The 26211-nt window shown below is 37.1% G+C and overlaps 1 protein-coding gene across 4 annotated transcripts in view; it reads right to left on the bottom strand.

Moving 5' to 3' along the window:
• MTUS1 (microtubule associated scaffold protein 1) overlaps positions 1-26211 on the bottom strand; it is a gene marked incomplete at both ends in the record, with an annotated part of 94569 nt that overhangs the window by 48205 nt on the left and 20153 nt on the right. Inside the window, 3 exons of one of the 4 annotated variants that reach the window (XM_084232170.1) lie at positions 8586-8624; positions 10820-10954; positions 20503-20664. In XM_084232170.1, coding sequence (XP_084088296.1) covers positions 8586-8624; positions 10820-10954; positions 20503-20664 — 336 coding nt within the window. Of the gene's footprint in view, positions 1-2192; positions 2314-8585; positions 8625-10819; positions 10955-17854; positions 18045-20502; positions 20665-26211 lie in introns of those variants that run through there. The other 3 variants (XM_084232172.1, XM_084232171.1, XM_084232173.1) reach the window with 3 other exon arrangements.

Genomic DNA, 26211 nt, shown 5'->3' with positions numbered 1-26211 from the left:
CTCCAAGTCAACACCACTGCCACCAAGGCAACCAACACCAACAACACAAGCTACTGCTTACAGTTCACATGGAGAAGAATCAATGCAATGACTTCAACATCCATCTTATTCGAACATTTCTCAGATCTTAAAGTTATGCAATATGGATAAGATCACAGGAGAGTCTTCCTAGGGGGTAAGTAGAATTATATTCTTTGGTAAATTAAAAAATATTTCCTATATACAACAAAACACTTTTCTCAATAGATTTAATAGAATTATAGCCAATTTACAGTCAGGAAAATCTGCAAATCACAGATTTGTAAACAAAGGTCTCAGATTTAGTCCCATCTCTGCCATTGACTGACTGTGTGTCCTTGGGGAAATTCTCTTTTCCGGACTAACAACTTACTAGTATAAAATAAGGTAGACAAGATCATTTTTAAGCATATGCTAGCTCAAATAATAACTGTGGTCAAACAAATATTTCATAAAATTTATATAAATTCAGAAAATAAAATGCACCTAAAATACCACTATCAGTCAAATTCTGGTAATAAAAGCCTTGTCTTTTGTTTAAGCTGCCCTAGAAAACTATCTGTTTTTTAAATACTACAAACAATCAAAAAGATTCACTAGTAGAGGACTGGTTAAATAAATTGATTCACCAAATGAGGGGATATTATATGATTGTCAAAAATGATGGCGCTAGACATGAGTTAACATGGAAAATCCACGACATATTAACTTTAAAAAGCAGGGAATCAAAGGATATGTGTAGCATACTTCCATGTATATATAACAAAAGAGGGTACAGAAGATCTGCACAGCCTCACATTTGATAAGAAAATTACTGCCAGGATAGACAAGCCTCAGTGGAAAGGGCAGGGGCTGGGGAAGAAACGGGCTTACTGGGAATTGTAAAACCTTCTATACTGATTGCTTTTCTTTTTAACTTGGAGCATGGAGTGCATTATTTTTAAAAAGTTAAAATTAAAAAGCTATTTAGAGCTATTTTGAATCACACAAATTGTGGCTAATATAGGGCACCGTTTTTTTACCTTTTTATTTTGTAATGTTGAAAAAATTACAGTGGCATTTAGGCTGGGCAATGAAGAACCACTGTGCACCTCCTAATTTACCTCATTTACCTTCAGTCATCAGCTCAGATAAGATGGAAAGGCTGGCAGACTCGAGTGACAGGTCAAGGGGAGTTATGAAACATGAGGGAGAGGTGCTGGAAAAAGTAAGAATTAACCCACAGAGAAGGGAGAGGCCTCAGGGGAAACGACAAACAATCCTTTGACAACACTAGGGAGAGAGATGAGTCAAGTGAAAAACAAAGACTCATCAGGCCGACATGCATATAAACAAGAAAAAAAATCTGCTACTTCCATACTCAGACAATTCTACCACAGTAACACAAGCCAGCCAAAACCCAAACATAACAGCACCCTAGTTTTTCTAGAAAAAAAGTGGCTTAATTTACCATCGTTGCAATTATCACATAGAACAAGTAGTAGCAATGTAAGGCAACCAGATCCCCTAAAAGTAAACACGCAGGTTAATGTATGCCGAAAATACACAGTTAACTTACTCCCATCTTGGGCACAGAAAATAAAAAGCAGATACAAGAATTAACAGCAGACACAGTCATTTGTGATTGCAAGCATTGTCAGTACGAATCTTGGAAAACTTAATCTGTGGTGCACTTATTACTTTGCCACAACCATTATAATGCTTTATTTCAGAAATGCTTGGAATAAGGGAATTTTTGAGTATATTAAACTAACCTACCATCACCTCAGTGAGAAACCACATAATAAACTAAGAAACCCTCACATTTCACCTTCTTAAAGGCAAAGAAATATTCTTCTTAATCTGCCTGTATCCTCTTTCCAAAATCAGTTGAGTTAAAATGCAATTTAAGGGTATTGACTTTCATGGATTTGGCTGGTGTTAGAAGAGCTAGCACCCAGGCAACAATACTGGATTCTATAAACAAACCGAGCACACATCTGCTTGCAAACAGTGACTGTACCATACAGCCCTGTTGAAACACAGGAGAAACAGCTTCACAAATTTAGCCAATTCTCTCACTAGACAGTCCCCTCTGCCCATTATCTCTCTCCTTAGACGTTTTCTGACAAACATCTGCCAGTTACTCAAGATGTCCCCCAGCAACACTAAACAGAGATCTATGCAAGACAAACCTGTATGGAAGATAACAGCGCTTTTCCTAAACCCTGATGGAAGCCGGAGGTTCCGAAGCAATCCTTTGGCAGTCAGTCGGACGTGAATGGTAGACAAGGAAAATTTGGGAGACAACAACATGTCTTCAGAGCAGGTGGAAAGATTTCACAGAAGAAAACAGCTTCCATGGACTATCTATCACATACTGTCTTTTTAAACTCAGCACTCTTGGAGGCCAAGAAATACAGCGAGGGGAAAACACGCCTACAGAGCAAGTGCCATTCCACCACACACGCACAAAAGAAAAACCCAGAGTGCTGGAGTGCCTCTGGCTTCCGTTTTCACTCCCAGATGTTGCCAAAACAATGCTCTTCCTCCGAATGAAATCTCCGCTTAGCAGCTCCAGCAGTAAGCAGCCTCTGAATTACATCACACTGTACATGCTTATGGGTTGTTATGGTTTTCATCAGAGATGGCAAAGGGGAGGAGAATGTGGGTGGTCTTAGGAGCTTTGTAACAACCAATGTCACACATTCTGTAACTACTTGGGTAATCATTATGGGAAAAATTAATTACTTCAAGTGCCTAATGTTTATTTGGTAATTAGAAAAAATTAAAAGAGTTCATTAAAATAATCCATGACCTGATTTTTAAATGTTTACTTACATTTGCACGAATAGCATTGAGCATTTTGTTCCCCAGATAATTTATGTGTAAACCTAGATATAAACCTGCTATCTTGGATAAACTTTAAAAAATACTATAAAATATAAAAGGAATAAAAATGAGTCAGGCAGTATTCGAAGGATGATGACACGCTTGACCAATTACATTTATACAAAATCAGGCAGTCTCTTAAAAGTGATGCTTTAAAATTAGGAACATGGGGTGAGGTGTGATTATGTGTATCTTTTATCTTATTAAATTTCATTTTAGTAAAGTCATTTGTAAAAGTACTGTAAAATAGGATGACAACTCCCCCACCCAAAAAAAAGTTTAAAGGTAAAATATGGATGAGAAAAATCACTGACAATATGCTCATTAAAGTAAAACTAATATTAGACCAGAAATAGCATAAACTTTTCACATTTTTAATCTTAAAAATATAAGAAACTACATGCAAAAAATGATCTGTTTCCAAGACTTCCTAAAAGAAAAACTCAGCAACTTTTTTGGAAATAGAGTATATAGGGCAGAAGAGGGAAGGATATAGGCAGGAAAGGAAATTTTGAATAATTCCTTCTTCCTCTTGACTCAGTCTCCAATCTGTCATTTCAGAAGTTGTCAACAAGAGAGACAAATCCAATAACCTGTCAAGAGTTAATTCTGGGAAAGAGACAACTAGTTCATTCACAGACAATGGAGTTAGTACCCATTGTACCCATGGCAACTGAAACACAAATAACCAAGGAAATAAAAATTTAAGAAAAATGATATTTAGGTATTTCCTTTTCACTGTGATTTCAAAACACGTTTTAGAATATGCACATTAATAAGCCATAACCACCTCTCCTCCCTGCCTCTTCAGAAATTCTTAAAAGCAAGGTAACAATCCGGATTAAGATCATAAAAAACAAAGTTAAATATCCATAGTAAAAATAGACATAACACCATCCCATACAGGAGTGTTTGTTTTGTTTCAGTTTTTGTGTAAGTAACATCCAAACTCCAAATTATCCTGGTTAAGAGGGAAATCTAGTGTATAATACCCAGAAGAAATTAGCAATATGCTACTAATTCATCACAGGCAACAAAAATTTTACTGCAACTACACTAAGCTATACCACATATATAAGAAAATATTGCTAATGATCTTTTTAAACAGAAGAACAAGAGAACCGCAAGAATAAAGTCAGTCAGAAGAAAAGTCAAAAGTCAGAAGTAGCAGTTCCTGTTTATACAGTAAAATACACAGAAAAGTAAGTGTGCTAGGTTAAGACTAACAGCTCAAGCTGGCTTGCTATTTTTCCCCAAACATCGTCTGCCCCCTGGTGGCACCTAGCACAACTCTAGTGCTTTGGTGTCCCCAGCAAATTTAATATGTGGCAGAACCAAGGTAATAATAGTATGTGGTATGCATGACATCTTTATAAACAGTAGCCAAGTTTTATTTAGAGTCAATGTTGGATAGAATCTCACTGCATCATAATCCTTAAATAAATTATGCCAGCTAGACCCCATGAGGATGGTTCTTGACCATCAGTGTTTTTTTTCCTGCTTGCTCTAAGGATTTAAAATAACTCAACTTCCTGAAAAAGAATTCTAAGTCACTGGAATGAATTGTCAACATCACCACCTTAGTAGAAGAAGCAAATGTCATTTAAGAGCTTTTGATAAAACAATTCTGTTACAATTCAAAATTATTCCCAAAACTTTCCCATGTTCCCAAATGATAAATTTGACTTGGAGAAGCTTATGAGCCATCACAAGTTCAAGACACAAAGAGAATGTGGCAAGATTAAGACCTAAACCAATATTCAAAAGTTCATAGTCAACTCATGAGATAATGGAACTATTTTTAAAGTAACTGGTTAGAGGGTAAACCAGTAAAACTTTCACTGACATCAGTCAACAATTTAAAAAATAGTACCCAATGTTGACCACAGTATGGTGAAGTCAACCCTCTTTTATGTTGACAGTCATGGTATAAATGAAGCTTTTGGAGAATAATTTGTTATTTAAGTGAAGTGATACATTATGAATGTTTTGAATAATTTGCACTATTATTAGGAATCTATCATGAGAAATTTTCCCAAACTTTTAAAGTGTAGTTATAAAGATGCTTGTCATAGAATGATTTGTGAATGTGACACAGAAGAAACCCAAATATTCAAGGAGGAGCTAAATGTTGCTGCATATCCTCAGTGAAAGTCATTAAAATGATTATTATATGTTAAGTGGCAAAACAGTTACCTAAATTTTATTTAGAATACATTTTAAAAAACTATAAGGGGTAATTTCTAAACCTCTACATACTAAACATTTTAAAATTGAATAAACTACAATAATGAAGTATTTTACTAAAACAAAAAACATCAGTCCACTTAATCTTCATTAAGGTTAATCTTCATCACTGTTGCTTAAGAAAAACAATCTCAAAGCTATAGCATGGACTTTTTTTTTTTTTTTTTTTTTTTGGTGGGACCCTCACTGGCGGCTGGGGAACGAACTATCGCTGCAGAGGCTGCCGGCAGCCTTGCAGCCCAGCACTCAACCGCTAGGCCACCAGGGGAGGCCCTATAGCATGGACTTTTAAACTTTAGTGCTCAGAGGAAATGTTTATATGTGGAGGCAATGTCTTCCTGGATCATTTAGAAGATGATCATTTGCAAGCAAAATATGAGCAAATTAAGATTATTTTCCATCATAGACTATTCTAGCCAGGAGAAACCTTAGAGATCATTTCAGCTGCACAGAAGATGAAAATCAACCTCAACTATATTACACCAAATCTTTGGGCATTTGGATACCACATCTTAGCATCAAAACTGCTCCTCCGGGCCTCCCTGGTGGCGCAGGGGTTAAGACGCAACCTATGAAGCAATCCGCAGCCACTGCAGCATGAGTTCGATTCCCGGCCGGCCAGGGAGAAACCCACATGGCGGGACAGACCTCTCCTGTCTCCCCACTGCTCCCCTCAGCAGTGTATTTCAGTCCATCTGCCTGTTCTGTTTCCCACTCTGTCTCTGGTGAATCCTCTCACCCCTGCATCTCTGGCCTGTACCCCAATTCTTGTATAAATATAAATAAATCTTTAAAAAAAAAAAAAAAAACTGCTCCTCCAAAAGCCAATACACTGTGACTTTTCCTTCGCCAGCTCATCTTAACCAGATTAGCCTCAGCTCAGGATAATTACTAACCATCAACTAGAAAATTTTTCAAAGTCATGTTTATGATCTTTGAAAAACATCAAACTAGACTAAATTGCAATTTGCATGCATCTTTTTCCCACTGCGATTCTTAGAGCACTGATTATGAAGGGTTACTTGGAAACAGGCATTCTTGAATCCTGTTGTCTACCCTATTTTCTACCCATGATTAAAGGCTTTGTAAACAAAACCACAACATGATGAATATTTTCCATTTCTTTTGCCACTTAACCAAGAATTGGTATCATTCTGAAAACCTTTAGTTGCGAGAGGAACTTTGTTACCACTTTGTTGCCACTTTGCAGCAGGAAGGTGATGAGGGACACAACAGTTGTGGAGCAAGTTTGCAAGGCAAGACTTTGCTACTTGAGCAGAAGTACTTGTGCCACTTATTAAAAGCATTCAGGCAAGTAAAAGCTGATAAATGCAACAATGGTATGAGGAATAAGGTCCAGAGGGTGGGATAGGAATGGGTGACAAAGTTTTATGAGGGTCAGGAAAGTGGACATCATGACTATTCATCAAGAGATATTTGCATCATCAAAGTTTGATGTTATCACAGGCAGAGTTATCCCGAGACCGCCATGGAGATAGTCATGTAATCAGATCAACAGTGGCTTAGGCGTCCCTGGGCCTGCCTCGTGATACGGGCTATACTCTGAAGGTAGTCAAGGAATGTTCTATTGTGATTTGCAGATAGCAAATAGGTTACAGTTGCCTATGAGTGGCCAGCTCATAGGGCCCACATGCCCCCCCTTTCTATTACATGGGTGATGGGCATGGGGGGAAAATGAAGAGTGGTCTGGTAGATCAGCATGGCTTGTGGGCATTGACATGGTTGGATGTAGAGGCAGCACTGTCAGCCTAGGCAGACAAGAAAAAAAAAAATAAGAGGCATAAAAATATTTGAACATAACTTTGTAAAGAAAAACCTGTCCACCATATATGTGGGTGAGCAAGTTTGGCAAATGCAAGAAGATCATCAATGGATTGTAGGAAAACTTGAATTTTATGGAGCTGATTTAGTAACTTGGCTTGAAGGTCATGAACAGAGCCCTCCAAAGGAGAATCAAAAAGGCTTGTAAAAAATTATGTTGTTGGGCCTCCCTGGTGGCGCAGCGGTTGAGCGCTGGGTTGCGAAGCTGCCCGCAGCCTCTGCAGCGCCGTTTCGATCCCCATCCGCGGGTGAAGGTCCTACATGGCGGGTAGACCTCTCCTGACGCCAGCTGCTCCCCTCAGCAGTGTATTTTGTCAGTCTGCCTGTTCTGTTCCCAGCTCTGGCTCTGGTGAATTCTCCCGCATTGCTGACTGTACCCAGTGCTTGTATAAATAAATAAATCTTTAAAAAAAAATTATGTTGTTGGAGGGCCCAGGAGTAGGGAGATAAGATTGTTGGCAGTAATATTAGTTACACATAAGCGACCAAAACCTATATTACACTGAAGGAGAGAGAGCGTCCACAAGGCTTGCTGTTGCCTCGTCGAGTTCCCGCCACAAAACAGCAACAAATTTCCTGCCACAACAATCTCTAAGATTAAAACAGTTATATTAGATTCATTTAGTCAGCCCTTTTCCCATGACCATTAGGAATGGCAGCCAGCAAAACATAGAAAAAACACAAACCAGTAATTGCCAAGAGAACTGCAAAATTTATATTTTTAAAAACTACAAAATATCATTCAAAAAAATGAAAGACAACATAACGAAAAGGAAAGATATCTCACATTCATGGATCAGAGTGTACTGTAAAGATGGCAATACTCTACATTTCATATATAGGTTCTGAGCAGTCTCTATCAAAATCCCAGCTGACTTTTTTAGAAATTGGCAAACTGACCTGAAACCTCTTTTATCACCTAAAATAGCCAAAACTGTCATGAAAAAGATGTTAAAGGGATCAAAACTTACAACACAGTAATCAAGATGTTGTAGTATTGGCAAAGTAGATATGCAGATACATGGAATTGACTTGAAAGTCCAGAAATAAAACTTATGGTTAATAAAGGTTAACCACAGGTAAACTATGGTTAATAAAGTTACCATGATATTGCATTGAGGGCAGGAACAGTGTTTTCAATGACTGGTGCTGAGACAACTGGAAATCTAACATGCAAAATATGAAGCTTGACCTCCTACATCACACACAAAAACTAACTCAAAATGGATCAAGAAAGTATAAATTTCTTTTTTTTAAAGAAAGTATAAAATTCTTCAAAGAAAACACAGGCATCATTCTTTATGACCTTTTATCAAGCAATTTTTTATATATAATGACAAAATCATAAACAATAAAAAAGTGAACTTCATCAAAGTTAAAAATGTATGTATTTCAAAGGGCACTCTCAAGAAAGTAAAAAGATAAATCACAGAATGGGAAATATATTTGCAAATCATATACTTTATAATACACTAGAATAATAACATAATAGTATTCAGAATTATGATAGCACAATACAGTAGTATTCAGAATATATACAGGCATACTAGTGAAAAGACACACAAAAATAATTTTTCCATCCATATTTAATATGGTCAATCACTTACCTGAATTTAAAGCTGTAAATAGATTTTTTCTTGAAGGACCTAAAACATAAAAGAAGTATTTGTAAAATATATGTATGCTTTATTTGAAATAACACACAAAAATAAGTCATTTAAAAAGAACTGTTTCATTTCCAAAACCAATCTTTTAACTTCTAAATCTTAGGTTTGGGATGAGAAATACTGAGATACAATACCTTTATTAAGTATATTTTAATAAAATTGTATTCCAAAAACATTAAAATGATAGCTTAAGAGTGAGGTAAATTCATCTTCACAAATTAAATATCAATTTAACAGAACAAACTACAATAGATTTTCAGACAAGAACTGCTGAAATTAAAATTTTAATAATACTGAATGCACACATAATACTACCCCAGTGTTGACTTGATGAAAGACAGTCCCGTGTGTGATTTCTCAAACTGCCAAGAGTTAAATCTAGTTCACTTGCTGTTCAGCTATGAAGGAAAATATAATAAAGCTTGTTCTCCAAACTGTACTATTTAAAATACAACTAGGAAGAATTCACTCACAGATACATAAATACCAAATCATCAAGGATAGTACAATTTTGTCAAACCAGGAAATAACAGGTACAGAGCTACAAAGTTAATTCACCAGAAGAAAACTACAATTGTTTCTACTTGACATGAGATAGTCATTTCTAGGGCACAATCATCTGCAAATTACTAGTTGTAACAGCTGCCGCACTCTCTATGGAATTTGGTAGATCACCTCCTAAAATATGTGGCTGTTCTAAGTGGAAAGCCTGGATTCCCACTCAAGTAAAACTTTTGTGATACAAAAGCTTACAAAGTCAGTAGCGAGTGGTTTTAGAACACTGCAATTTCCTGCTCTAAAGTTATCAGTGAAATCATGAAGTTCTAATTCTCCAGAAGTTATTTTAGTATCAAAGTCTGACAGTTTCTTTTCAGTTAATGGTGTGTATATGCATTATGGGGTTTATCATCATCAACAAAAAGCAGAGATTCACACACTGATGTCATCCCAGCAAGAGAATATTTGATCTTTCAGTAACTGAAGACCTTGGACAGATGCGAAGCCACTGGCACAATGAAAAATCTGTGTGCCAATATTTATCACAATTTTCTCTAATTCAGTGGAAAGGAAAAAGCGTTGATAAACATTCACTAGGCAAACAACCTCAGATTACCAGAATAATCTCATACTCACAAACACACTCTGAGGTGGCTGCAGTGCAACAGAGACACTGTCACTGCTGGGAGAGACTGACCTCTTTCTGGAAAGTTATTTAGTGACATATTAGCAATTTTAAAGAAGATTCATACATTTAAAACCAGTGATTCCTCTTTCAGGGATATCCATGGAATTAGAATCTGAGGTAATGAACAAAGTTCACATTCAGAGATATTCATCTGAGGATAATGTATAATGTATAATGTAAAAGTCAGAAAGTGCCTAGGGAGGGACCAGGGCATTGGAAAGTAGTGGACGACTGCACAGCCATTTTAAAAAAAGAGGATGATTTCATCATTAATAAACACATTGTATATACTATACACCAAGTTTTCTTGAAAGAAAAACAAAACCATTATCTGTGGAGAAGGAAAAAATAGAGGAAATGGAACAGTCATTAGTGGTTAAATGGGATGAAGGAAGACTGTTTCTGTGTGTCTCAGATTCTGTTATAAATATGGGTCATTCGGAATTATTTTTCACTTGAGCAATTCACTAACCTAATTCTTTTCACTAGCCTAAAGGCAACGTTTAAGATGCTTCAGATCCATTGTGATACAGCAGTGTAAAGATTTCATGTCCAACGTACACCATACACTTTCTGTAAACCTGAAAGTTATTCTTCCTAACCACAGCAATTACAAACTGGATTACTACAAAGATGAAGAGATAAATAATAGAAGAAAGAACATAGTTTGGACCAAGGTAGGAAGTAAACTAAACATTTCTAGCTCATTGCTTTAGATCACTACCTTAGAGTAACATAACTCTAACGTGACTTATTTTCATCTTAGACCCTTGTTCTATCCACCGATTTATCTGTAGTAGGTCATAACTGAAACACCTCCTGACTCAGAACAAGAATGACTCTCTTGGTGGAAGAGTGTATTATATGTCTTTATTCAACATATGTTTTAAATATAATTGTTAAATATATCATAATTCTAACTGTCCAATTTTAATTTCCTACGGCCAAGGACCTGTCTCCTCTTTTCTATCCACAATGAGGACCATACCTTTTGGGGGAGTCTTGAGTAAGTGTGCTTGAGCTCTGTGTACCAAAGGTTTCAAATACAAGGATCCTGAAGAACCATTTTGAAATGCTGGTTTTGGAGGTTTTTCCTCATACTTGATGACAGCGGCATTGCCAGCTGTAATAAAACAGAAAAGCACGTTTTACTTCACAGATCAATAAGTAGCATTTTCCACAACTTACTCTTCCTTCTTGAATCATCAAGTCTCACTAAGCATCTACATTGGCCCAGGCATTACTGTGTGCTGCAAATACAAAGATGGATAGTAGGTAGTTCCCGTCCTCAAGGATACAATGTAAACACTCTAACCAGAATGACCATACATCTGAGGACAGATTTTATCCCAGATAAAAGTTGAGCCATAAATTATATGGTCTTGCACGCTATGTGACAAGTATACCCAAGGGCAACTATGAGGCATTTCTGTCTCCATGAGGATAAGTCAGAGTCCAGGGCAGCCAGTTGCAAAATAAGGCAGAAAGAAAAAGAAAAATACCAGATGGTCTCACTCATAACAAGAATCTAGAAAACCTAAATATGGGCCAGAAAAAAGAATAACTGTAAGAAAGAAAAAAATCAAAATCAACAAACAACTATGAACCAGAGACACTCTTTGTTGGGGGGGGGGTATTGGGGGTCAAAATCGGGGTTGCAATTGTATGGGGAATATAAAAATTAAAAAAAAATAGCCACAAAGATGAGATCTGGATCTAATCCTCCTCTGCTATAGAGTTAGACCTGTATCATCTGCCTTGGAATAAAGGTGCTTCAGTCCTAAAGCTAAAATATGGAAATGAATCCCACTTAAGAAAAATGTTTACATAGATTATTATGTAAACCTTTATTTTTAATAAGCAGGCAAATCTCTCCAGATCCCTCCCCAAAAAATAGTCCTAGGTATTTAAAGAACTGCTTAAGAAAGATTGATTGCGGGAATTTTGATTCTAACCAAATTTGCTTGGACTGTAACCTAATTCTGAGTTTAGTAGAATTAACTAGGCAAAGGGACTCCCACAGAAGACAACTTACAGCATTTCCCAGGGGAAAATGCCAGGGTAATAGTGAGAGGGAAGAATTAAATGACCAAATATAATACTTTAGGTATACTATGTCAATGAGTTCTAGAAAGGGCATCTTCTGCTTTGCTACAGTCTCCGACTTTATTTCTCTTTCTTCACTGGGATTGGAAAGACAATCCTAGCATATCATATGACAAAGACACTTCAGAATAAACAAAGAGCTTTACAAAATAACAGTGATAATTTATAACTTGCTAATCTTCTAGCAGAACCAAAATCTGAAACCATAGAGAAACAATTATGGCAAAGACTTGAGTAGCTATCTTGCTTATTCTTATTTTTAGTGTTTGCCCAAAAATGACTAAAGTCTTTGGCATCAAAAAACAAAGTATCTTTCAGTTGCATAAGACAACTGTATCTGACCACTTTTATATAGCTTCTTCCTGAACTTCCTCTTCCCAGTGATGGCTACCCACTGGAATAAAAAGGAACCAGAACCTTTATAGTATACATACAATTTTTACTTGTACTTAGGGCAGGAAAAGGGTAGAGGGGAAAGAGAGCAGAGTTCATTGCCAGCTCTCTGAATTCCAAATGAGAACACATTTTCACATTGTACTTTTGCTGAGGATGTACTTGATCTACCACGAGGTCTTATGAAAGAGTTTCCTTCAGCTATGGTGTGGCAAAGTGGACTTTGTGGCTACTTCAGGAATCATCACCATTATCATCATTTATGGCACTGTTTGGCACAGCGGAATCTACCTTTTAAAATCTTCTAAATGGCAAGAACACTAGAGGAAAGATTTGAAAACTATACTGACATTTAAAGATAAAAACATTTTTCAAAGTTTCAAATTTTATTAAGTGCTATTTTTTTAAAGTAGCAGCAATTTATTAAGGAAAAAAATTAGAATGTCCTTAAAAAATGATTCTATATCCACATATTTCCTTTTAGTTCTCCATAACAGAATCATCATTGAAAAAGTACACTGTCCAGAAGGAACAGTACACTGTTCTACAAGGAATTTTAGTTTTTTTAATTTTATATATTTTTTACATCATTTTTCATTTTTGCACAATAACTGTTTTGTTCTACCAAAGATTATCATGTTTCACAACACTCAGGAGTGTAAACACAGCACTTTGTCCTTTTCTCTCTATATCCATGGAGAAAAAAATCCAAACAAAAATACTTGGAAAATGTTTTCTGGTTCTCCCTTGCCATGAAAGGTAACCCTTTTTGTCGATCTCCTCTCGCTAGCCATACAAAGCACTGGCATGTTTGTGTTACCATACACCCAACTGGGCCAGAGGGAAAGCTAGAGCTTCATTCACTGACTGGCTCCCAACCCTTCCCCCAGCACAGACTGGCCTTATTGTTTGTTTCTTAAACAATATTTGACACCCAATTCTAAGCACCCAGCTCTATTCTAATCTAACTCATAATCATAAATTTCTTTATTGCTTGGGGGAAATAAAATTTGCTACCCCAAAATATGTCTTTTGATATCAGGATTATTTTGAATTGATTATTTTTAAGAAACAGCAGACAGAAGTACTTCTTTACCTTCTCCTAATTGCCTAAAAGAACTTAAAACAGGAGGGGGTTGTTTCAAAAAGGGAGGTATCATCAGAGATAACTACAAAAATGTAACTAGGTATGACAGGCTGGAGGGAATTAGCCAGTCTTGTTGGTTCAACTTCTTCTCATAGCCCTTTTCTCTCCATGTAGCATGAAAAACATTTGTTTACCAAACATTTGTGTGTCCCAACTTTCTGTAAATTGTCTTCCCCACTCCTTTGAAGTCCCAGCCACCGCCCCTTCTTCCTAGTTCAGAATGGCCTATAAATACAATTGCATGACTCTCAGGGAGCTTTTTTAATTTGTGGAGTCCCCATAGACACACTTAAATTTGTCTTTTTCCTGTCAACTGCTCTTATACCAACGTAATTACTAGACCAGGCAAAAGCACTTTGAAGGCTAGGAGGAAACTTTCCTCCCCAACATTACCAACCTACATCAACTCTCATTTTAGAAAAGTGTGAAATGGCTACCTTATTAGCAAGTACATAGTAGATTTGAAGACAGCTAGAAATTTTCCATTTGGTTAAACCATCCCAATTCCTACAACAGTGCCTGTAGATGTAACATTCAGACCCTGAAAAAACACTCTTGATGGACATCAAGTTTCTCTAGATGGAGCCATCTGTTACTTCTTCCTGTGCCCAGAGGACATTTTCAGTATTACGTCAAATCAACAGAGCCTCCCCTCCTACTGACAAGTTTCTGACAATTTCCTACCCTTCTTTCCAATTGTCTCCTTCTCCAGAATCTAGAAGACTGGATTTTCTCAGCATTGACAGAGAGCTAATAGAAATGACAACACTGGAGAGACCATTACTGAAAACCTCAACATAATCTTTTAAAAGATGGACAGGGGGATTACTTCACAGCCTGGAAGTAAGAGAAGCAAAATTTCATGGAGTATACTTTTAGATGCTCATATAAAATGGGTATTGAATTTTACTTAGCCTTTCAGTTTTTACTAAGTAAAAATCCAAGAAAGGAAGTAAATGTTGTTATTAGAGTCTTAGCCCTATATAATAGTACTCTGCACTTCGATCTTATTCTGAAAACATTTAAAAATTACATTCAAAACAAATAAGCCATCTATTCAGATTTTGAAAAATTAGATTATAGACCGAATAAAAAATTCCATGATCCCAAATTCGTGCTTTTTCATTTCTAAGTTATAAACACAAAGACCTTCAGTTACCAAAGAACTCAGTAAAAAGACCTCCCACTAAAGCAAGACACATTTCTCATGAGGCACAATACTCCAGTCCCTTGGCTCTGTCACACACAGATGTTGTTGTCCTGGAAACAAACTGTCTCGTGGCCTGTCTTCAGGCTCAACAGAACACTGATCCAGTCCCAGATCAACTCTGTAACATGTAAAGGTCAGAATCCATATTTGGGGGTAATATTTCTTGAGTCCAACCAACCCAGCTACACACACACACATTTTCATTTATACATGATTAATTACATGACTATATTTTTATGTGCTATGATTATCTATTGCACATATTTCCCACCTTCACTTGCTTCTTCACTTTACTAATGGTGGGGAAAACCTCACCACTTGTACGTCATTTTCTTGATTTTCTAAACCTATTCTAAGCTGATCTACTGCTTTCTAGGAAGCCCCAACTTGAAGGATATATGTCACTGTGAAGCATGAGGCTCTCTAAGTATTTCTCCTGCCCTCTATTTCAGTTCCTAAGATGAAAGCAGGTCAGGTAACCTACCCTGATAACTAGATTTTCCCTCACCCAGAGATATTTTAACCAAACTCTCCAGTGGCAAAAGTTCCCATATAATAAAAGAAAGATCACAGTTTTCAGTAATAGAATGGAATCAATGATAACAGAGTTCTGCTGCTGACTTGGCTGTGCTGAAACTTTACTTGTCCCTCTGTGTATGACAAGTGGATATGAATGTCAGCTATGGGAACAGAGGCTGCCGAAGGGCCCGTTGTAAAGAGGACTGTGCTCAGCCCCACTGAGGCATCTTCAGAACTCTCCTGCACACAGTGTTATCTGGGGCCAGGACCACTCAGTGATGGCTGGTCTGTAGGCCCAATATATGAAATGCCACATGTAGTTGCAAGTTATCAGCCATCTCTAATATACAGTTTTTAAATTGTTCTTATTTTGTTATCATTTCAATTATGCCAGAATAATTCTCTGAAATCCTATTTTCATTTCCCTATGGTCAAAATCTGGTTCAAGTAAAAGGGAGAGGGAAGGAGAGAGGAAGAACAAGGGAGAGAGGAAGACAGAACTATGTGCTACAGAGTCTAAAGAGAAAATGAAGAGCTATTCTCAGAGAAGACCAAGCAAAGGTTTTCCTGTGAGAGAACTTCTCATTGTTCCAGAATTTTATTTGCAAACTAACTTTTCACACAGCATCCTCGCCATCTAGTTAACATTAGTTTTGTTCTGCTTATTAAATTACGTATGTACACAGAGCCAACATTCTGTTCATTTCTTGAATTTGGGTGGATTTACTCAGCACTCCCTACTGTGCCAGATCATCTGCCTACCTGGCCTGAAATCAAATCACTATGGAAGTCTAAGCTTTCAAATTCCAAAAACAAAATTGCTTAACTTTGTAATAACAAGAATATCTCCTATATACCCTAGGAAAACACTCAAAGAATAAAATAGCAATCTGCATTTTTTTTAACTAAGGAGGCCACTCAGATGTGTGTAAGTACCAAGCACATTTTATAATATAGGGTTGGGGTATGTATATTACTTTTCCTGCCTCCCCCCATCCTGGCCACTGTATACATCGCCAGTCAAACACAGGATGCTGTGAAGCTGAAATCTTCCTGAAAAATCTTTCAACACTATTCCAGGTGATTCTTACCAAGTGACTAGTTTTGGCAGGTGAGACAGTACCTACTTGTCATCTTACAATAAAGAGAACTAACTCTTCATAAAATTAAATAAGACTAATCTTTCCATCAACATAATCACTTAAACAACTCAAAACACCACCTTGTTTTATTTTTTTCACTACAAGTGATCAGAGAACATTTTTTTGCTGCAAGGATTCTGAAAATATCTAGTATGCCCCTCCCATACATCAGGTGAGAATTCTCAGGCTAAGACAGCAAAAGGCTGTCCAACTTTTCATGAGTTAGTGGAAAACTGGCTGAATCCAAGTTGAATGTCCTTTTCTATCATGCCATGTCAGCCAAGGCTCAACACTAAGGTGAAGGGAACGAAAGCTCCATTTCTTTAGTTAGACTCCTGCTGTTCTCCTATTTCCAAGAGAGTGAAAATAGCTTTGGTATGCATCTCTTATATTTCCCCTCACCATCTGTCTCTCAAAAATAAACATGTTTTCATGGCCAAATTGGAAGGAGAAGGAAGCCCCGGGACTTCCTTTTTGCTTATATGCCAAAATTATACGCTCTGTCAAGACTTCCTATATACTTGCACAATGGTCCTTAAACCTTCAACTCTATTTGAAATCTAAAAATGTAATTTATTTTTATCCAATCTTCAATACTGGACTTTAGCTGAATCTTGGAAGAACTCATAAGCTCTAGCCTCTATAAATGAGCACATTTGATATAGAAACTACTATGCAGTATTTCATGCTAATTTGCAAAAGAAAATCAATATCATAACTTTAATCTACTATGCATAAAAGAAGACACAACAAGAACCTTCTAGAGATTTATTGTCTTGTACACGATCCAGTCATTGTAAAAATTGGTATTGTTATTTCTATAGGATCCCGAAGCATCAAAAAATCAGAAGCTAATTTTACAACAGCAGTATGTGATTTCACAGGTTCTTAAATGATGCCGGTAATAGTATCACATCACAAAGAAATGAGCAGACAAATCAAGAAAATATTCCTTAAAAGGGTTCAAATGTTTCACCCAATGTGAACTAAAATACTGACTGAAAGATTATTTCCTACCATAAACCATCATTATCAGAAATGGTAAAATGTCATCTTACAATGATTTTTCATGTTTTAAGGTAATCTTGTGAAAGCACACATCTTTAATAATTTTGGGATATAATATAATTTAATGAGCAAAATAATAAAAAGTACTTCTTTAATTGTAATTCTAGTATTTTTCTATACTCTTACAATTATAAGCTACATTTACAAAAACTACTAGTTATTTAATCAAAAATATGATCAAATAATCTTTCTTAATAATTTCATGTCAAGAACATCACAATGCTATTGAATTATATTTAGCAAGAGTTCCCAAACACACAGAAAAATAAAATTGATTCTACACAGAATCATTCACAACTTAAATACAAATATGCCCCAGAATACAATTAACAAATTGCAAGTTACAAATATAGCAATCAAGAGATGCCAAATCAATTTATTGAGGAAATTTAGGCATGCTTACAAAGAAAAGAATCAAACCAGAAATCGTCAACCTACTTCTTTTCCCAGTAAACGTGGCTAACAAAGGAATTATACAAAGGCTGTAGGATCCCAGGACCAGCAATGTCAACAAGGTAGCATCGTAGTGTCTCTCTGAACCACTCGGTGGGGTGAGTGTAGAATTGATAAATATTTTTGAAGAAATATCCGTTTCTGTACAACTGCGAAATCCTCCTGGTACAGTCATTTAAAAGGATCAAAGCAAGCTTAAGCAGGAAAAACTGCAGCCATGTTCATTCTCACATCCCTCATGCTTGCTCTTAGTGAATGAGAATGGAGGAAAAAAAATCTGTAAGCTCCAAGGCACTACACAAAACAGATTAACCCAGCTAGCAAATCAAACTAAGAAAGAGACTCACTGATTTGAATGCTTAATCAGCAACAGGGACACATCACCACTAGACAGGCTCTGTGGGTATACGGTAAACCCCTTTGTTGAAAGACAAAAAGGAACGGACAAAAGCATTTTACAACCTCCTTAGGAGTGTCAGACACTACTGAAACCGTGGCCAAGTCAACATGGCTGTCAATGGAAAATGCTAGCTAAGCAGCACTACAGAAGGTGTCAGCTCCTAGTGTCACAAATCCCTTTACTACACAGTCCTCCCAGAGCACATGAGAGAATCTGTTTGGCAGTTTGTTTTTAAAAGTCACCTTATAAACAGGAAGTAGAGAGTGATATGACCATAAAGTAATGCACGTGTGAATCACCTATTCAAATTGTCAGAGAATTGTCTGTTATATGCAAGCCCTTCTGAGCTCACACCACAACTCACAATTCAAACAGTAGAGAAAACCCTGTTAATTTTAAACATAGTCCAGTACTCCTAAAGTTCTGCTCTTTAACTACTTACTACCATGAGACCAGCTACAGCTAAGTGACCTCGCAAAAATGAACTCATTAATTCAGTCATTCATTCAATGCCTCCACAAGCACATTCTCAATTCTGTCACATGCTGGCTGAGTGCCCAAGGACTCAGTGACAACCTCTCTGAGCCTCAGTTACCTCATACATAAAGTCAGAATAACAGCAGATGTAACTTGAGGGCTGGGAAGGGGGAAAGTATGGTACCGCCAACAGAGCTCCACACCCAGAAGGCTCCTTGATTCTTTACCAGAGAGAAAGAAATCCCTCCTCCCACACTTTTTTCAGCTTGTTTTATCTGGCATTCCAGTTATCCACATTAATAGCTTCTTTCTCCTCAACTACCTTCTAATAAGGACCATTTCTTTTGCATCCTGTGTCCCTCACACACCCATGGGGATGCCTGTACACCGCAGGTGCACCAAGGTGGTTCAAATTAATTCACTGGTTTGTGAGGAAATTTAGAAAGGAAATTTAGAAAGGAGCAAACACATACTAAGACCAACTACATCTAGCAAAGGAAAAGGAAGACTCAGTTAATTTCTCCCATTTTATATACAGTCAACAAAATTCCTATTAACTGAAAGCTTTAAAAAAAAAATTTTTGAGTTTTGGGCCTCCCTGGTGGCACAAGGGGTTAAGACACAACCTATGAAGCTGTCCACAGCCACTGCAGCACAAGTTCGATCCCCTGGCCGGCCTGGGAGCAACCCACATGGTGCAGCAGACCCCTCCTGACTCTCCCGCTGTTCCCCTCAGCAGTGTATTTCAGTCAATCTGCCTGTTCTGTAGGCAGACTCTGTCTCTAGTGAATCCTCCCATCCCCTATACCTCTGGCCTATACCCCAGTTCTTGTATGCATAAATAAATCTTTAAAAAAAATTTTTCCTGAGTTTAAATTACCTTGAATTAGGCTTAATAGTCATATTACACCAAATTTAGCATTCAAAGTATAGAATTACAAAATACCCATCTACAAATTAGTCTTTTACAAAGTACACAGAATTGTTTTTTTCCCCCTGATTTGCAGATGGGTTCCAGTAGCCCCTCACTTGCAATTCTGTCCTTAAACTGACCAAAAAACACCAACCAAATGTGCTTCAAGTAAAGCACTTCAGAAACGTTCATGGAAAAGGATACCAGGCACCTTTAACACAGACCTTTTCCAGTGTTTCAGAGTACACTCCTCAAATAAGAATGTTATTGAAATCGTGTTTTTCCCTGGGGACTACACCTGAGGGGGGTGGAAGCAAATATTGTTTAAAAATGAACAAAAGGGCCTCCCCGGTGGCGCAGCGGTTGAACGCTGGGTTGCAAAGCTGCCCGCAGCCTCTGCAGCACTGGTTCGATCCCCGGCTGCTCCCCGGCCACCAGAGGAGGGTCCCACATGGCGCGCAGACCTCTCCTGCCGCCCGCTGCTCCCCTCAGCAGTGTGCTTAGGTCCTTCTGCCTGCTCTGCTCCCCACTCTGGCTCTGGTGAATTCTCTCACCCCCCCGCGCTTCTGACTGTACCCAGCGCTTGTATAAACAAACAAACAAATAAATAAATCTTTAATAAAAAAAAATAAATAAAAATGAACAATGATGTAAAAATATTTTTAAAAATTAATTTAAAAAAAAAAAGTATTTTTCCTGCCCAACTTTCGGAACAATTCCATATATATTCTTATTATCCCTTATATCTCTGATTCAAAAATTCTGATGTATTTGTAGAGCAGTAGTTTCTTCTTATAACTAAGGTTTCAACAAACCCCAAAGTCTGATGTGAGACCGACTTACAATTATTGCTGTAAATACTCAAATCGCTGTGGGTGCTGGTGAGGGAGGTGGTGCTTCCAGCCCTCCGAAGAGCAGAACTTTTCAAAGCCGCTTTGGACTTAGGAAGTGGTCTAGGCAAATTCACCCAAGATGGCTGTGCCGTTTTCGAGGATGAGGGTTTTCCTTGGGATTTAAAAAAAGAAATTTCCTCTGCTATTCATTTCAAAAGCTTTAGGGTTATAAACAAATCCCTGCACCAACAACCATGTCAAAATACAAAATGAATATTCGCAATCATGTAACTTCAGATGGAACATAAAATCTTCATATGAATCATTTTTATTTTTGATAATTTACAGGCATAAGCGCAGAGATAATGGTGAAGCAATCAAGCTATAGAAGAGGGGCTCTAATCCTATAACCTGAAGTAATTAACTCATATCTTCCCTAACACAGAGACAGGTCAGGAGAGCTAGTAGAATAGAAGCTTTTGGCAAAGTTGAAATCAAAGAATAAACAAACTGTTGTGACCTCCTCCCATACTGTTGAAAGTAAAGTAGTTCATTTGCACCTTAGGCTACCACATAAAATAGTGAAAATTTATGAACAACTAAAACAGGAGGAAAAAAATTCAAATTGATGAGAAAAACTTCATTTAAAAAATGCCTACTGCCTAACACCAGGTGGAGCTATGTTATTAGTATTGTTTTCAACTTGCTCCTGCTTGCCAAGTCTATGGTCTTCACTTAAAACTTCACTTTCTTGCAGTAAATATTTCCACTTGTCGAATTCTCAGGCATCTTTGAAACCACACAATACTGATACCCACACCTATACCCAAATATGGGCATTTCTCAAATTCAATCCTTTACTCACAAATTCCTTCATAGCCACCTTTCTTGCAGAGTCTACTTTGCTTTAACCAATGCTCTTATATGGATGAATCCCAAATTCTCACCTACAGCCCTATCCTCCTTCTGAATCCAAATGCCACTAAGGTTTTGAATCCCTATTGTTTACATTCTTTGTTGATAAATTCTTTGTTGGAATTTATAATGAGACTCAACTTCAGGCACACACAAAAAGGATAATAAAGGGTTTATTTACTAAAAGGGGAAATGAAGAAAGGAATAACTCAGAGAGAAAGAACAAGAGATAAATTGGTGAAAGCGTCCTACCAGTTCCACTGAGGTGGAACCCCAATAGCATGCTGAAAGCCAACAGAAAAACAAGGACTCCCAAGGCCCACGTGTCTGGTTATATACCCCCTCAGTTCTCAGCAATCCTCCCCTTCGGTGGTGATGACATTATGGGATTTGTAGTCCTTGGTGTCCTGGACCTCTTTGGTCTAGGGTGGGGGTCTATAAAACCTATTTATGAAGTTTGTTCAAGACATCCTTTCTTTGTCCCAGAGATTTCACTTAAAAAATCTCATCTTAACCACAATAAAAGGAGTTTAAGCTCTTTGGGGCTGACATTTAAGGTCCCCAACATTAAAGTTCTATCTCCAGCATTACCCTGTGTATTATTCTTTTTTTCATCAATTTGTACTTTGCTCCAATCAATTGAGTTTTCTAACACCAGATGCACTATTCCAATTCACTAGACACATTTTTTTTCTCCAGAGATCTTCTTTTTCAAATGCTACAAATTCTTATTTACCCCTTATATTGTGTCTAAATAAGTGTATCAGACTGCTAAAGTCTTCTCCCTCCATCATTTCCGACTCCATGTAGATCCTGAACATGAAAACTAAGGTCATGACCCAACCTAAAATATAAGTCCTCATTATCTACAGGGTGTTATTTTTAATCATCTTAATATTTCATTTTGAAGGCAATTACCAACCTCCCTCCTATAGTTTTCCATACCTATATTCCTCTACACATTCATACACACACACACACACAAATTTATTTCTATTTCTCCAGGCCACATTATTCCTCTGCTAAGGCCCAGCTTTATGAATGAAATGGCCCCTCTCTCACCCACAGAATATAAAGTCAGTTGTTGATTCTCTTTTAAATCCTTGCCACTCATTTGCATCTCCACCTCAGATCTACTGAGTCAGTCTACATTTTAACAAGATCCTTGGTTGATTCACATGCACACACCCTCCTACTAGAGCATGTTTCAATAGGTTTCTTGGACTAGTCTCTAAGGTCCCTGACAAGAGAACGAGGACCTGCCTTAATTCTCTCATAGAACTTAGGAAACTGTCTAGTGTGGAGATTTAATAATTGTTTGCTGGATGAGTTCATTTTTCTTTTAAGGAGAAGGGGTGGGTGTGGAGTATAGGGAGAGACTGGTGAAACGGTACCCACTTTCAGCTAGAAGATGAATAAGGTCTGAGAAACTAAAGTATAACATAGTGACTAGGGTTGAAAACACTATTGGATCAATGAAATTTGCTGAGAGTAGAGAGTAAATGCTTTCACACATACACACACACAAAATATGGGACATGATAGAGGTGAAGTGACAAATGAGAAATTTTTCACCATGTATATATTACATCACATATCACAATGTACTCTATCTTACAATTTTACTTGTCGATTATATCTCAGTAAATCTGGAAATACAGACATGATGATGACATAAATAAAGCTATTAAAACTTTAAGAGCCCAAAGTAAACAATACATTTTGTTTACGTCTCATCATCTATAATGTACACTTAACCACCATTTACAAGCTTATTTGTCTTTTGTTAAGCTAGATAAAGGGAGATATCTTTCTTTACATGCCTTATAATAAATAGCAAATGATATTCAGACATTTCATTTTAATTACATTTTTAATTACATTTACCCACCAGTTTTATTTACTTTTGGAGGAACACAGTTTTAGGAGGTAAATTTACCAAAGTGCTGTCCCTTCGTCAGCAGCAGCAACACTGTGATGCGTCATCAGAAACCATGGACAAGGCTGAGCTAGTAACAGGACTATCTCTGTGCCGCAGCCACAGCACAGTCAAGGGTCAGCAAGTTTGAAAACTTAACTAACTCTTCAGGAAGGGATGCTTCACAGCACTGTTTCTGAAAGCACTGCAGGTTTACAGACATTTCTCAGTGGGCTTCAGAATTACTACAGACCTGTGTCTCTGGTTCTAATACTCAGCCTGGCATCAAGACCCCAAGACTAACTGCCACTCCCCTTTCTTTATCCCATTTTCACAAATCTCACTGTCATTTCCAAGCAGTCCCACCCCCAATACCTAATGGTAACTTTCAGTTAAAGCCAAAATCTTTCCAATTGCACCAGAATTCTTGATCAATGAGCATTGAGGACACTGAACACACCCACTTCTAAAGATTAGCTCCTTTGAAGATGAGAATAATCCTAAGAGGGTATTACTATTTCCATCCCCAGTTTATAGAGGAGAAAACCACTGAAGTGGTTAAATGGCTTTAGTTTATGCAGCCATCACTAGTGACAATGAGACCTAGAATCCAGGCAGCTCACCAACAGCCTAAGTTTCCTCTACTGTCCAATGGAGCAGAAGCATCCAGGTCAAGAGAAGAAGGGGCAAGCTTAAGACAACTGCTTTCCTCCTATTGTGAGGAGGGTGATCCTTTAGTGCAATGCTCGCAAATCTGCAGACATCTTGCAGGCATCGCTGTTTCACTACAAGTCTCAAGGCTAAACCTCATAGCATCTGGATTTCATACAGGGAAGCAGTAAAACTTGTATATTATAAGCAATACTAAAAGACAAGGAAATATTGGGTTGACAGGCTGAGTAAACTGAATACCAAATGCTTAAAAATAAAATCAATACAGGTCTTTTCTGACTTACAGGTCTGAAAAGTAATATTTACCTGTTCATCTCACATAGTATAACTTACCATTGACCTGAACCATAAAGACGTTTTAAGATCTATCTGCGGAGGTACTGGCCTCAGTGGTTTATTTTAAGGTCATACATTTAACATAAACTTACATATAAACAATAAATTTGTTTTGGTGCTATATTTATAACCATCTTTTGTCTAGGAAAAATCTGGAGTAATATGCACATTATCTTAGAGGGTAACTCAAAGTTAGTGGATTTGAAGCTACCTTCATCAAACAAACCATTTACTAGAATATCCATCTTGGGAACTACAATAAAATGTACTGCATTCAACAAAGAAAAATTCAATAAGGAATATCTAGCAAAACTGAAACTCTAAACGAAAGATAATTATAAGTAAAAAAGGGGATGTTATTATTATTTTATTATCTTAGTTTATGTTTATCTATACATTGAAAATTCCAGGATACACTAAAAATTCATGGGGCTGTTCTGCAATAGAGGGACATGGAGGAAAAGAGAAGGCCAGGAGTGGGAAATTCTTCCTTTTTCCTTTATATACTTACACGTTATTGCACGTGAATTTTTCTTTTACAAGGAACATTTTTACAAAAACTAATAAATATTAAAGACAGTGGTGCCAGATATTTAACCAGACAAAAGATATATAAGATAAAACAAAAACTAGATCAACAATCAGATTCTCAATCTTTTATTCCTGGACAACTATAAACATCAGCTATTCCCTAATCGAAAGAAAGAAAAAAAAAAGAAAGGAAATGAAAGAAAGAATGTAATAGCTTTTAAACAGCAAAGGAAACAGTCACTCTACTACTGAAAATTTTTCATGATATTATTATGGTATGTTTTCCTAGGACCATATATTAAAACCAAAGAATGAACACCTGACTGGCAGCCCTTTGTTCTGACACCTTTATTAAATGATTCATTCTCCATGAGAAAGCTGTAGGGCCCTTCAGGTATGTATCATAATCTCTCAGCTCCAATTTGGATTTCTCCATTATTCAAGGAAAGGCCTGGGAAAGAAGGTGGGTCCCACAATGCTCACAAAACACCTTCAAAGTAATGAGAGTGGTTTTGCAAACCACAGAAACATCTACCAGTAAAAGCAGTTTCTCATTCCTGAACTCTCAACAATGAATTCAGCTTTAATCTATTTTCTGCAAGATTATTCAGCATTGAAAATTTGACTTGCTGTTCTTTATAATAAAAATGTATGTGTTTTGAGGTGATATTTTTATTAGTTGACCCTATTTTGTTACTTCATTAGAAGACACAATCATCTAAAGAAAAATCTGGACAATGGATTCATATGAGGGGCTGTTACATGAGCATTTACTTACACAGAAAGGTTAACTACAAGTCGTCATGAATGTAAATGTATAAGGTGGAAGAAACATCAGACATCTTGCTACAAATATTTTCAGTAAAAATTATAAACTCTTAGAGAATATATTGTATCTCACAATATTTTGTTCTGTGATTTTTATAACTTGGCAGCATGGGTGTATTAGGAGAAAAAGAGAAAATGAGTATAGAGGGGTGGGAATTAATAGCTGGCATTAATTTGCTGTTAAAGATGGCATTAAATGTCAGGATAAAAACTTCAGACCTTAACTGTGAGGTGGACACTGTAAGGAGGGAAGATGGAAGAAGAAGGGTACGTTTGTAGCAAAACTTGATGGTGTGGTAGCACCATGCAGGGTCCAATGAAGGGAAGAGCTTGAAATCAGGGGAACAAGGTAGGAGGATGGTGTGCCTGCCAGGGCTAAAGGCAGAGAGAATTTTAACTAGATGATGAAAAGATTACTGAGGTCAGCTTGTAATGTAAAAATTATATGTTAATATATACATTTATTTGAAAATAAGTTACAAAATAAAATTAATGAGGCATATAAATGGCAGAGCCACT

The sequence above is a fragment of the Talpa europaea genome (genome assembly GCF_964194135.1).
Source record: "Talpa europaea genome assembly, chromosome: 4".
In the NCBI taxonomy this organism is placed as follows: domain Eukaryota; kingdom Metazoa; phylum Chordata; class Mammalia; order Eulipotyphla; family Talpidae; genus Talpa; species Talpa europaea.
Note: the sequence above shows the minus strand (reverse complement) of the source record. Positions and strands in the feature narration are given on the sequence as shown.